This window comes from Mustela nivalis (assembly GCF_964662115.1).
Source record: "Mustela nivalis genome assembly, chromosome: 2".
NCBI lineage: Eukaryota > Metazoa > Chordata > Mammalia > Carnivora > Mustelidae > Mustela > Mustela nivalis.
Window position 1 is genome coordinate 19,203,170 of NC_139021.1, and position 14,815 is coordinate 19,217,984.

Below are 14,815 nucleotides of genomic sequence, written 5' to 3' on the forward strand. Positions count from 1 at the left end.
AAACCATAAGAGACTCTTAATCTCACAAAACAAACTGAGGGTTGCTGGGGGGAGGGGGTTTGGGAGAGGGTGGTGGGGTTATGGACATTGAAGAGGGTATGTGCTATAGTGAGTGCTGCGAAGTGTGTAAACCTGGTGATTCACAGACCTGTACCTCTGGGGCTAAAAATACATTATATGTTTATTAAAAAAAGAAATAAATAACCAAATCCAAAAAAAAAAAAAAAAAGATGAGTAACTATTTGCACCAGACTGAGAATATCTCTTTTACCTGAGCAGAAGGATTAAAAGCTCATTGAAAATGTAATAGGTTGGGGTGCCTGGGTGGCTCATCTGTTAAGCATCTGTCTCTGGCTCAGGTCATGATCCCAGGGTTCTGCGATCGAGCCCCGTATTGGGCTCCCTGCTCAGCAGGAAGCCTGCTTCTCCCTCTTCCAACCCCCCTGCTTGTGGTCCCTCTCTTGCTGCCTCTCTCTCTCTCTGTCAAATAAATAAATAAAATCTTAAAAAAAAAAAGAAAATGGAATAGCTTTCTCAGTGTGTGTTTCCAATTTATTTCCTGCTACATACAGGACCCTGAAAAGCATTTTGTGTACCATCAGCAAAACACTCGCATGAGTGGGAAAAGACTGGATCCGGTGATCTCGAAGTTTTCTTCCAGCTTGTTTTAGACACTTAAATTCATTCCCCTGCCCAATACCTTGTTGCTTATCTTCCAGGCTTTCATTTATTTTTTTTAAGATTTTATTTATTTGAGAGAGAGCACAAACAGGGGAAGGGCAGAGAGAGAGGGAGAAGAAGGCTTCCGGCTAAGTAGGGAGCCCAATGTGGGGCTCGATCCCAGAACCCTGAGATCATGACGTCAGCTGAAGGCAGATGCTTAACCACTGAGCCATCTGGGTGCCCCTCCTCTAGACTTTTAAAATACAATTATAAAACTGCATTTTCTGCATATATGTACCTATAGAAAATATTACCTGTAGTATTATTGTGCTATTATATGATGTATTATAAATTACATATGTGACATCACACTTTTTACATAGTTCTAAGTTTTTTTTAACTTAATATATTTTAGAGATTCTTTTCTATGACATATTATGATTTAACTTATAACAGTATAACAAGAACATTGTTAACTTAATAACAAAGTATTAGATTATACAGTTGTTTGTTTAACCATTATTCATGACTGGAAACAGGGTTTGCTTGCACATTTTTTTTTTTGTTTATTTTTTTAAAAGATTTTTATTTATTTGAGAGAGAGAGAGCGTGCACAAGCAGGAGGAGGAGCAGAGGGAGAAGGAAAGGCAGACAACCCCTGAGCAGGGAGCCCGATGTGGGGCTTGATCCCAGAACCCTTGGATCGTGACCCGAGCCAAACACAGAAGCTTAACCGATTGAGCCACCCAGATGCACTTTTTTTTTCCTTTTACTGTTTAAACACTTCTGTAGTTAACATCCTTACACAGACCTCAAGCACAAACTTCAATATTTAAGTACAAATGTTAATATTTAGGATATCAACAAGTAGAATTATAAATGAAATTTGATGCGTAGGCCAATATATTGTCAAACTCCAAAAAAGCTGTGCCAGTTTACTCATCTACCAAGAGTTTAAGAAGGTTCCTACTTCTCTAAACCTTAGTCACCACTTGATCTTGAAAGGGAGCACAATTTGTCACCTCACAGTGTGCCCCTTTGGCAGAAGAATTATTTCAGCCTGATTATTTAAGAAACTGCAGACACAGGAGAAGCCCTGAAAAGGAAAAACCGAGTAAAAGTTTTATAGGAGACATTTACATTTATGAGGCATGTCCCCGTTTGTAAAGATGTCTCCCTCTCTGTACCAAAGAAAGGGAGAAACTAGAGAAATCTCTAGAAACCTACTTAAGAAAAAGGCAGAGACTGGGAACTGCATAACAGCCTCTTCCTCCTCAAACTGACTCCCTACCCTTGCAATTTTTTTTTTTTTTTTTTGGGTCTTTAGCTTAAGATGATATTTAAAGTGATGGCTTCAGCCACTTTGGGGAGTTACTCAGTTCTCCTGGGTATCTCCAATGTATACAGGAAGTACACGTGTTATTAAACGCCTGATTGTTTCTCTTCTGTTAATCTTTTTATTAAAAGGGTATCTTAGTCAAGAACCCAGAAGGGTAGAGGGAAAATTATTTTTCCTTCCCCACCATGTTGTCAAACTTTACATTTTTACCAAACTAACTGGTGAAAACAGTATTTTACTCTTATTTTAATTTTCATTTCTCTTAACACTATGCTAATGGGCATCACTTATAACTTTTGCCCATTGGCATTTCATCTTGATGCAACTACTAATTTCTATACCTTACTCAGTTTTCTAATGGGTTGCATTTTTTCTTCTCTTTAATGTGTAGAAATTCCTTAAATATTTGGATACCATACCTTTTGCTGCTATGTAGCATGCAAATATTTTTCCTCAGAGTGGCAGACACTCTTGGTTAGCTACCAAACAGTCTTTTCGGACTCCCTTCTCTATTTCATTTTTCCTACTACAAAGGCTGAAAAAGACGGATTTGCTTGCCCCACCTTCTTTGCAACCAGGAATGGGCACATTAACCACTTTGGGCCAATGTCATCAAGAAGCCACAAGCCTTTAGAAAGGAAAGTGGGAGGCTGGGACAAGCCTGGGGGACCATCCACCTCTAAATCTTTTGTGAGCAAACAATAAATACTTAAATGTCCCAATGGTTTACCCTACTGTGCCAGTCAAACTTTCTGTTCCTTGCAGCAAGCTCAGGTCTTCCTAATTAATACACCATTCTGGCACAAACTCTTTACCTTTCCCTGTGCATCTTTAATGGTTGGTGTTTAACTGCAGGTTTTGTTCAAATGTGACAATTTGGCTCGCAACTACGCATGCCACAGGCATCTTGTCTAAAAGCCTGGAACCTTTTATATTTGTAACTTGTTTTGCACCTTATCCTTAATCTTCAACACTGAGCACATGACAAGAATTCAATACAGTTTTGTGGATGTTAACTTCCATCCTTTTTTTTTTTTTTAAATATTTTATTTATTTATTTATCTGACACAGAGAGATCACAAGTAGGCAGAGAGGCAGGCAGAGAGAGAGAGAGAGGAGGAAGCAGGCTACTGGCAGAGCAGAGAGCCCAACGCAGGACTCGATCTCAGGACCTCGAGACCATGACCTGAGCGGAACCAGAGGCCCATCCCACTGAGACACCCAGGTGCCCCAAGTTCCATCCTTTTAATAAGAAAGGGTTAGTTTAGGCAAAGGGAATATGGTTCATTCACCCATGACTTCCTACAGTTCTTTTGTAGCTTTATTGGCACAAAACACCCACGTATAAATTCTTGAATGAGAAAATAATCACAACCATGTTAAATCATTAGTCAGGGTTTACTTCATATTGTTTGGGATACTATTTCTTGAAGAGTTTATTATACTTTAAATATTTGAAAATTTCAATAGCTTTTCCCCTATTTTATATCTTTCTCTCCAAGCCAGAGCTCAACCCTTCTCTTTCACTTCTCTGCTGCTTTTTTCTCATTACAAAATCTGACTCTTAGGCCATATGTAAATATTTTACAACCTGTTCCAGCAGTATTGCAGATGAAAACACTTGAAAACCCCTCCAGCTAATAAAGCTTATTAATGCTGCTTAAAATAAAATAAACATTATTATAATTAAGAACTGAATGCATAAGTACCAGAAATGAAGAAACAAAAGCCAGAGAAGCAAGCATGTGGACAGAGACTGCCTTGGGGGAAGATGGAGAAAATCGTTCAGGATTGCTGCAAAGTCTGTATGTTAGAGTCTATGCAAAGCAAGGAAATGTGAACTCGGTGGGAGCAGAGCGGAAAATGAAATGTTCTTTAAAGCTGAGGAACTTGAAAAGTTTCACTGTGAATTGGGGGAGGGGGGACAATAAAAAATAGCAGGTGGATGACCAAGATGTTGCTTCCAATGCAGCTTTGGGAGGAGTAGGAAATGTCTTTGTTAAGTAACATTACCCAGAAGCTGATTATCCCACAATCCAGGGATCATTGCTCGTCAGAAGCAAACAACGTCTAGGTGGATTTCAGTTGGCTCTCTACCCAGGAGCTTAGCAGAAGTGGCACAGATATTCTTTGAAGGAATATAGCCCCAAACTGGCTCACAATATCCCCCGAGATAAAATTTCACATAATACAAGCTCAAATATATACCCTCCCAAATCACACAATACATATGGAAACAAGATAATGTAATACCAGCAGAAAAGAAAAATGGCAGACTCAGAATCACATACAATGCAGATATTGAGATGATCAGATAAAAAAAAGAAACTTTGTTTAAAATATTGAAAAAAAAAGTTTTGAAGTATTACAAAAGAAGAAAGGGTATAGAAATGCCCAGAAGTTCTGAAAAGGAACCAAATTTAACTTCTAGCTTTGCTCTACATAATCATAAAAATCAGAAATACAATGGATAGGTTAATAGCTTATTAAACATAGCTAAAGGTAGAATACACTAGAAATTAATTTGGAAGAAATCACACGGAAGAAAGCTGGAGAGAAAAGCAGAAATAAAAAAGGTTAAGAAACATTGAAAGTAAAAAAGTATATCAGTTGAATTTTAGAAAAACATAATGGTGATGATAGGAAAGAGGCAATATTTGAGGAGACAGTGACTAAGAAAACTCCAAATTTAACGAGAAACATTGCCATTCAAACTCATGAAGTCGTAAGTTTTCCAAAATGGCAGATCATCTACATTAAAACCATGCCCCAGAGCACACTGTGGCCAAACTTCAGATCACTAAAGACAAAGGCATCTTGAAAATAAGATCTTCCCGCTTATTAGTTTGGAAAGTTGTCTCACTGCTTTAATTAAGGCCAATATTAACCTTATTGTTCTCTTATATTAAAATCCGAACTGATAACTGGTTTGGTGTTATAGAGTATCTTTACCACATACGACAATGTGGAAACTCAATTGCTTCCATTTTATTACTCTGCTGTGTGCTAGGACCCTGCTTATCAAAGTGAACCATTACCACATGTTCCTAGAGTAATATGTTGAGCGAGGCGAGAAGAGATAAGGAAGTAATTTCGTTTTCACTTAAGAACAACATCTAGGTTGGTTGCATATTGCTTTTCTCTCACTGGCCAGATCTTGGTCAGAAGGTGATACCTACTTACAGATGCTAAGAAGTCAAGTCGCCAGCTGAAGGCCATGTGTTTAGCGAAAACTCAGGGGCAACTAATGCCAGGGGTACAATCAACAATCTCTATAACAACCATCAAAACTATCTTTTGATAATACGAAATGAAAATATGATAATATTTTGTGATGAACAAAAATTGAAAATTTTCTATCAATAGTCTCCTTAAAAGAACATCCTCGGGCACCTGGGTGGCACAGTTGGTTAAGTGTCTGAGTCTTGGTTTTGGCTTCAAGGTCACGATCTCAGAGTTGTGAGACAGAGCCCCAAGGAGGGTTCTGCACTCAATGGGGAGTCTGCTTCAGATTCTTTCTCCCCCTCTCTCTGCCCCTCCCTCTGCTTGCTTGCACTCTCTCTCTAGAAAAGAAGGAAGGAAGGAAGCAAGGAAGGAAGGAAGGAAGGAAGGAAAGAAGAAAATAAAGAAAGAAAGGAAGGAAGGAAGGAAGGAAGGAAGGAAGGAAGGAAGGAAGGAAGGAACATTAAAAGGGTGTATTCCAGGAGAAATAAAAATGATACCAGAAGATTTTGTGAGCAAAGGAATAGCAAGTATGGAGGCAAGTCTTAACACATAGTAATTTATACCAAGTACTAATAAAATGTCTAGTTTATGATGTTAAAAAACATACTAAAATACTAGATAGCCAACAGTGCATAAATTATAAAAAGGATGACCGAAGAGAAAAATATTCCAAGAATATCCTATCTATTGAAATATGGGTGAAAATCTTAATTCTTTTTAGACTTTGTCAAGCTAAATATGTTTGTTAAAATCTCTTGGTTGACCATTAAAAGAACAGGTATAGATTTCCAAATTAGTGGAGGGGAGAAGAACAGAATAAAAAACCAAAAAGCCAGAGAGTGTAAATGAGTAGATAAAGCCTCGACCAACCAAGAAAGGCACATATATATCATGTGAGACAAATAGAATGCAAAAATTAAGGTGATAGATATAAGAATATTAGCCCAAAGAGGTTAATTGTCACAAACAATAGAATGAATGGACTAAACTCTAAAAAAAAAAAAATTGCAAAACCAGATTGAAAACAACATCTAGCCATATACTATTTAAACAGAACACATCTCAAACATAAAGACAACAGAAAGGCTGAAAACTAAAAGGATGAAGAAGAGGAGGGGCATTAAGGAGGGCACGTGATGCGATGAGCGCTGGGTGCTACGTGCAACTGATGAATTACTGAGCTCTACCTCTGAAACTAATGATGTACTCTCTGTTGGCTAACTGAATTCAAATAAAAATATATATACGTGTATCAAGAAAATAATCCAAAGACAATGTTGATATGGCAAGTCACTAGCAAGATGAAGGTTTTCGATTTTTTGAACCCTGGAACACCATCTCCAGATATACAACGCAGAATTACAAACCAAATTGGACAGATTGAAATTGAAGTAGAAGATTTTTAATATCTGTCTCAGCAATTGAAAAATAAAGAATTAATGCAGATAAAGAAAATTCTAACAACACAATTTACAGTTTGATTTACTGGATATTTATGTTTAGAATTCTAAACTCCACAATTAGAAAACACATACTCTTCTAAAGCATACATGGAACAGCTGTAAAACTTGGCAAAAGGTCACAAAGCAAATGCCAAAGAATCAATAAATGTCCAAAAATTGGTACCTTGCAGACTATCTTCCATAAAAAAAGTACAATAAAATTAATACAAGAAAAAAAATTAAGATTGCACATACTATCGGAAACTTAAAAAGACACTTCTAAGTGAACCATGGCTAAAAAGAAGGAAAACATAAAAAATGATAGCTCACAGAAATATTAAATTTAACTACACCAGCATTAAAATTTCTAGACAATAAAAACTCCTATAAACAACAACAAGCAAGCCACAGGCCAGGAAATGACATTTGTAAACCATATCATTAAAAAAGGATTTGTGTCCAGAATATATAAAACCACTTAGAAAGTAAAATCAAAAAATCTCTGTACCACAAAATCCTAGAAAAGTTTATAAACAAGTATTTATATAGAAAGGAATCCAAATGACTCAGAGGCAAATGAAAAATTGCTCCATCCTACTAGCACAAAGGGAAATTCTTATTTAAAATAACAATCACAGGGGCGCCTGGGTCGCTCAGTCAGTTGACTCTTGATTTCAGCTGGGGTCATGATTTCTGGGTCTTGAGATCAAGCCCCAAGTTTGGTCCTGTGCTGGGCATGGAGTCTGCTTAAGATTCTCTCTCTCTCCCTCTGCCCCTCCCCCCAACTTATTCTCTCTCTTTTTCTCTCAAGAAAAATAAATGAATGAATAAAATGAAACAACCACCACAGGGTTTTATACCCATCAGATAAGTAAAAGCTCTTAAATCTGGCAAGACCACTATGCTGGTGAGATGCAGGGAAACCAGACCCTTTTCTAGAGTCTGTGGAGAGGATACTTGGACAACTATATAGAAAGGCAATTAGTGGTTTCTTCGTGAGGCTGAAGATACACCCTCCTTATCTTTTAACAAATCTGATCCTCAGTGTAACCATAAGAGCACTCATGTTTGCAGAGACATAAAAGGATGTCCACTATAATAATAGTGTAATCAGGAAGTTCTCCACAGTCATGGGTCAATAATCTCTAGTTTATGTAACGGAATAATGCGCATTACCTCTGATAAAGTTCAAAGACATACCGTTATTTTTTTTTTAATGTTATATTTATTTATTTGAGAGAGAAAGCACATGAACACAGAAGAGACCACAAAGGGCTCAATCTCATAACTCTGAGGTCGTGAGATGAGCTGAAACCAAGAGTCAGGTGCTTAATTGACTGTGCCACCCAGGTGCCCCTCAAAGACATACTTTTGGGTTGAAAAAAAAATCAAGCTATACACAATTGAAAGCAAATCTGTGTTTCCAATTCCAAGATTAAACTAAAGGCAAATCCTTAGATTTGACTGATATTTCATAATGCACAGAACACTTATATGTATATTATCTTATGTATTCCTCAGAAAGACAGAGAGGTGTAAGTTCGTTTACATATGTGGAGAAATGGAGGTTTGCAGCAGTTCAGAGACTTGTCTAGTCTTAAGAGCTAAATTTAATGCTTTTACCATGATTCCACTTTGGCTTCTTTGGGATAGTCTTCTGTTCAAAAAAAAAAAAAGGAGTTGGGTTCTACATCTACACTTGAAAGAATGTTCTACATGCCAAAGGCAAAGGAGAGGCTGCTGGGATACATTTCAGACACATCAGCAAGCAGGTTCTCTTCCTTTATGTCAGTTCAGGAAATGAGGTACAATTCTGAGTGGGGGGGCCAACTTGGAGTGAACCTTCATGCTGCCTGTGTGGTCTACTGCACGCAGTGGGCGGGCCCACCTGCCTTGCGCAGCCAGTGTCCAAGGACTGGTAGGACATCAGAATATTCCTCCTGCAAGGTCTGGATTTCTTTATTTGCTTGTACTTCTTCTCCCTGTTTTCTCTGTCTTTCTGCCTTGGTCCATTTGCCCTTTCCTAACCATAGACCCATAGACCCACTATATCACCTTAAGGAAACACCCATACCCCCAGGTTAGCAGGTCAGATCGAAAATGTCACTTAAACACATTAAATGGAAAGATCCATTGTGGTAAATTCAAAGAGCCAGGTAGTGCAATTATATACATTTTATATTTTACAAATATTTTCTTTCTCTCTCTCCCTCCCTCCTTCCTTGCTGCTCCTTCTCTCTGCCCCCACAGAGCCAATCTCCCTCTCTTCCCATTTTGCAGGAAGTTTCCATCAGTAGTGGAGAACTTCATGATCAGATAGGGTATTTTTCCTGGTGAAATCCTTCCTTCATGTATCAATTTTAACACGTAATAGGCAAAGGGAGGGTACGTAAATCTTACAGGTGCAAGTAGAGAGCCAACGTTTGAAACATTCACACTGAACATAGACCACAGGAGTTTAAAGGGAACATTTTGAAATATGTGACAATTTGAAAGACAGTATAATATACAGGTCAAAGAACATCATATATAGGGGTCATAGAGATCTGGATTTAAAAAGAAGTCGTGTTCTTTAAGCAAGTTTCTTTCTTTCTTTCTTTTTTTTAAGAATTTATTTATTTATTTGACAGAGAGATGGAGACAGCCAGAGAGCAAAAGTGTGTGTGTGGGGGGGGGGGGCACAGATGGAGAGGAAGCAGACTCCCTGCTGAGCAAGGGGCCTGATATGGGGCTTGGATCCCAGGACCTTGGGAACATCACCTGAGCCAAAGGCAGACACTTAACCACTGAGCCACACAGGCGCCCCACTTTAGGCAAGTTTCTTAACATCTCTCTGCTTTGGTTTGCTCATAAGACTAAGTACGTGTTTAGCACAGGGGCAAGCACATATTAGACACACAACAAGTGATAGCTATGAATATTTTTAAATTACATTTAAGTCTGAACGAAGCAAGACTTACTGGTGGGCCTGCTGGCCCCAGAGTCCCCGTATTGACTTCAGAACAGGAGCAGGAATGCGGTAGCTCTGGGCAGGTCTCCTCATCCCTCTGAAGAGAGAAAAGAAAAATAGCACAACTGTTACTTATTTATTTGACAGAGACATGGAGACAGCCAGAGAGCAAAAGTGTGTGTGTGTGTCAGCGGGGAGCAAATGGCTATACAAATGGCTTTATGGGCTCAAAGAAAACACTTCGATTTAGAACACTAAGAAAAAACAAAACAAAACCAAAAACAAAACAAAACAAAAAGCCCCTCAAGTGAACATTGGTGTGGAAAGGCAAAGAATATTCTTGCCCACAAAATATTTTCCTTAAAGAAAAATGAATGAGTGTCTGGTGAATCATTGATAATCATCATCACCAAAGGATGTTGATAAAATTAGTTCAGGGATGGAGGTGAAGAAAGGAAGGCAGAAGCGGGTGTAAAAGAGATTCTGATGACAATTTTATTCAGTTTGAGAAGGCGTACTCTGTGAACTAAAGGTCTTGAAAACCATCTTACTTCTATTTCAAAGGATTAAAAAAAAAAACAAGTTGGAATAGTCAACTGCATCTGAAACACATAAAACAAAATAAAAACAGTGGTTCAACCCATCGTCAAGTCCCTGCAGCAACTTCCCTTACGACTCACGTTCTGTGGTTGAACGTAAGGAAACACCACCGTAGCCACCTAACGCTGTGGGATAAGAGCTCATTTTCCTTCTCTTGCCCAATTTTGTGGCCACATGACATTACAAGACAGATAATGAACATCGGGCTGGACATCTCTGGGTATGTTACTGGGATACAAAGACAGAGCGCCAGCCAAGAGCCATCACAGTTTGTGACCAGCCCATTCGAAGCTCTGGCCAAAAAGGAGTCTGTACCAGGACAAGAAACTGCAGAAGATCATAGGGTCCACTGGTCCTGTTGGGCAGGGGAAAATAAGCTTCTTAAGACTCTGGAGGAAAAGTAAAGCTGAACTGAATAGAGGACGGTTGATAATTAAAGGATCAAGTGGAAAATAATCTCCATCTCTGAAATGTTCACAACAGGAACCAGAAAATGTTGGGCAGGAGGCCCACGTATCCCGTATATACTTTTCTCTGATGTTGGACAATAGTCAAGGCTTTCTTTCAGCTCATTATAGGAAACCCCCCTGCTAACACATCTGGCCTGTTATCTGGATAGCTGGAGTGGAAAAAGTATCCTCAAAGAGCCTCTGAATAAGGCTGACACCAGGTCTCCTGTGACCAGAGGCTCCATAATGGTTTTGTCATGGCTGCCCACTCTCCCTCCATCCATGTCTTCCTACCGTGGAACGGGCACACCTTCAGTGATAGAAATAACAGGAAAAGCCCTCATCAGGCCTGGGTCCTACCCAGGAAAAGTGGGGATCGCATTTTGCTCAACACAGCCTGGGCTTCTGAATGTTTCTGCTTCCAAATTCCAATCCATCTGTGCTTAAGCATAATATCCCAGAGTCTCTCTGATTTAATGCTTCATCAGAGTTTACTTGGAAAGTAATTTTGATGAAGAAAGAGTAAGTTACAGTTCACTCTTCAATAACCTGGTTTTGAACTGCACTGGTCCACTTACACGTGGGCTTTTTTTTTCCCCCAATAAATGCAGTACAGTACTACGAATGTATTTTCTCTTCCATATGATTTTCTTAATAAATCATCTTTCTTTAGCCTTCTTTAGTGTAAGAATATAGTATATAATGCATATGATATGCAAAATAGGTGTTAATCAACTATTATGTTATCAGTAAGGCTTCCTTCCAGTCAATGGTAGATAAGTTTTGGGGAGGCAAAAGTCACACACAGATTTTTGCCTGAGTGGGAGGGGGGCCGGTGCCCGTAACTCCGACGTTGCTCGAGGGTGAACTGTATTTTCTTCTCAAAAAGAGTGACCATGAATTGAATGCCTACAATCGATGGTGTGATCTGGTGTAAGGTTCACAAGGCCAGTCTCTTGGACTTTATTGGACTGCTCCATGCCCATTCTTCAAGTTTACTTATCGAGACATGACTACTCTCCAACCATAACAGCATCATCCATTCAGCCACTGTCCCTAAGAATGCTAAGATATGAATCTGTTTTTATATATATAGGTAAGCCCCCAAAATTATACTTGGTATTAATAATGATAAAAAGTTTGGTTTTCTAGTTACAGCAAATAGATTATACAGATTATGACTACGATTTCAGAACTGTGTGCCAAGATGCCCTAGGGCACCTCAGCAAACTTACAGGGGCACCATGAACATTTTAAAACCTCAAGAGAAAGAGCAATATTTATTGGGCACCCACTGGACTTCACGTCAGCAAGTAGCTCAAGGTCGCTCATAATCTTAACATTAGATACTGAAATATTTTCTTGATGGTGTCATATACTTACAAATCTGGGGTTCTGGCAGTTTCTATGATGGAAAGCAAGTACCATGGAAAAAAGTCAATGTGGGAAAAAAAAGAGAGGTGGCGATGTCCAATCAGATTCCAAGATATGAAAAATTGGGTACTCCAGGTAGAACCATCCTCATCCCATTAGTGAGTAGTTGTGGTTATATAAGAATAAAATAACAATACTGCTTTCTTCTTTCAATTCATGTGTCTTATTTTTTCACAAGGCTACTGAGTTATTAGAGTATAAACACTTAAGATTTTTGGACCTAATGGATTCATATATGGAATTGTTCAGCATTTCTTTTGGCTTGGCGGTACCATGGAAAAAATTATTGCAACACCACACGTTTCCTGAACCAGGAAGTTTGAGAACCTCTGGACCCTCTGTAGACGGCACCCCCTGGAGGTGTGCAGCTCCCTCTACACATGTCAGTGTGCCCTGCTGACGTCAGATATGCCTCTTTCTTAACCTCTTCTGATTTTCATCATCATCACAGTGAGTTAGCTCGTTATGGGTTTTATGAAATAGCATTCAATTTTCAGAGAAAATTACATAAAACTTTAAAACATCTCAATAAAGAACAGACCTACTAATAAAAAGAGAATTCTTACCAGGCCTGGAAGTTCACAGCATTTGTCTCTATCGGCCCATGATGGGGAACAGATAATATCAAACATCTGTAACTGGAACTGTAATTTAAAACAAAATTGTCATTCAATAAAAAATAGATACACTCCATCTATAATTATGATTTCATATCCTGTATCACATAATACAACACTCATACATGTGTAACATAACTTTACAGTACATAAAGGCATTCCAGCAATATCAAATTATTTTTGTTCCTCCTTTGTTCCTCCGACACACAGCGATTCAACATTTTGTCTGTAGTTACTCTGTAGCTAGTCCATCCAGCCTCCAACTTCCCCTTTCACCCCTGCCTAAAGGAGCTTAGCTCCTCTGTTGAAACTTGCCCTGTTCTGCTCTCATGGTCATGACCAGTGTCTCTGCGACCCTACAACACTCCATGTATCTCTTCTCTGGCACGTCTCCCACCATACAGTGTGATTATTTATATTAGCTCCTCCTTAGACTGGGAGCTTTTCAAGGGACAGAGAACTACTTCTTCATCTTTGTATCCCTGTCATATGTGGGCGGTAGTAGGGATTCACGAAGTCTTGTCAAGTTCATTCTGACTCCAATCGCTTATGCACACACTCAACAGATTTTTCTTTACTATATAGTGCAAGCCAGATACTACATCCACCTTTTAGAACATGACAATGAACAAAACCAAAATCCTGCCCTCAAGATCTTACTGGGAACTAGAGCTACCTCATGAGTGCTGTTTACGACATTGTAAGTGTTGTGATAAATTCACAAATAGTACTATCGGACTCTGTGCTGAGTGTATATATTTTTTAAAGATTTTATTTATTTATTTGACAAGACAGAGATCACAAGTAGGCAGAGAGGCAGGCAGAGAGAGAGGAGGAAGTAGGCTCCCCATGGAGCAGAGAGCCCAATGCGGGGCTTGATCCCAGGACCCTGGGATCATGACCTGAGCTGAAGGCAGAGGCTTTAACCCGTTGAGCCACCCAGGCGCCCCTGTATTTTTAGTTAAGCCATTGATCATGCCATCAATATTAGTCTTGTTCTACTCATGTATGTTGGCAAAACTCAACGTACATTTTAAAATACACAGAAACATCACTGTAATATGATTAAGGGCTAACATTAGCTTCATGACCCAGCCATTTCTGACAATATATTTATTCCAATATGATTTTCAAGTATTATGCATGTCACCAATTATTACAAAGCTGGGAGAAGGATGACATTTTTTCATTTTGAATCTAGCACCTTTCTTCAGTGGGTAGTGTTTTCAGCAAGTGCTAGAAACTCTCCAGGTACCTTATTTTCCCCGAAGAAATACAACTCATCCCTGGCAGAGGTCCCGTGGATGAAAATGAAAATGTCCAAGTAGAAAGTACTGCAAAATACTCACAATGCAGGCAGTATCACAGAATAGCCTGCTCTAAATGACAGTAAGGGGAATAAAACCAGGCTTTCTCTTGCAATACATAAGAACTGTGCTTTGTTGCAAATCTCCTTTCCCAAGTGAGTTTTGCAAGATTGATAAAGTAAAGCTTAAGTTTTGAAAGCAGATCTATGAATCAAGGCATTGCAGTTTTTTTGATGGGCTTTTTTTAAAGACAACTATTGGTGTTTGAAGAAATATGTGCATGGCTCGCTGCTCTTTTTTCTCCAGATTAAAGAAAAACTCCCAAAGGGTAGGATCCAAAGGTATGTTGCTCTCTGGAGAGCAACAGTAAAACAAAAATCATGATCATTAAAAAAATCCAGTTTTGCTGAGTGAAATAAGTCAAGCAGAGAGAGTCAATTATCCTATGGTTTCACTTATTTGTGGAGCATAACAAAGAGCATAAAGGACAAGGGGAGATAGAGAGGAGAAGGGAGTTGGGGGAATTGGAAAGGGAGGTGAACCATGAGAGACTATGGACTCTGAAAAACAATCTGAGGGTTTTGAAGGGGCGGGGGTGAGAGGTCGGGGTACCAGGTGGTGGGTATTAGAGAGGGCACGGATTGCATGGAGCAATGGGTGTGGTGCAAAAATAATTAATACTGTTATGTTGAAAATAAAAAATAAATTTTAAAAATCCATTTTTTAAGGTTTTTGGACCAAGAAAAAAATAGGTTTTTCAAATTAAAACAGTTTAAAGGAACACTGATG

At 38.9% G+C, this 14,815-nt stretch overlaps 1 protein-coding gene across 2 annotated transcripts in view; it reads right to left on the reverse strand.

Moving 5' to 3' along the window:
- COL14A1 (collagen type XIV alpha 1 chain) overlaps positions 1-14,815 on the reverse strand; it is a 217,279-nt gene that overhangs the window by 57,420 nt on the left and 145,044 nt on the right. For both annotated transcript variants that reach the window (XM_082721773.1, XM_082721774.1), the window contains exons 35-36: positions 12,669-12,746; positions 9,630-9,716 (exon numbers count right to left, since the gene is read on the reverse strand). In XM_082721773.1, coding sequence (XP_082577899.1) covers positions 9,630-9,716; positions 12,669-12,746 — 165 coding nt within the window. The remainder of the gene's footprint in view (positions 1-9,629; positions 9,717-12,668; positions 12,747-14,815) is intronic.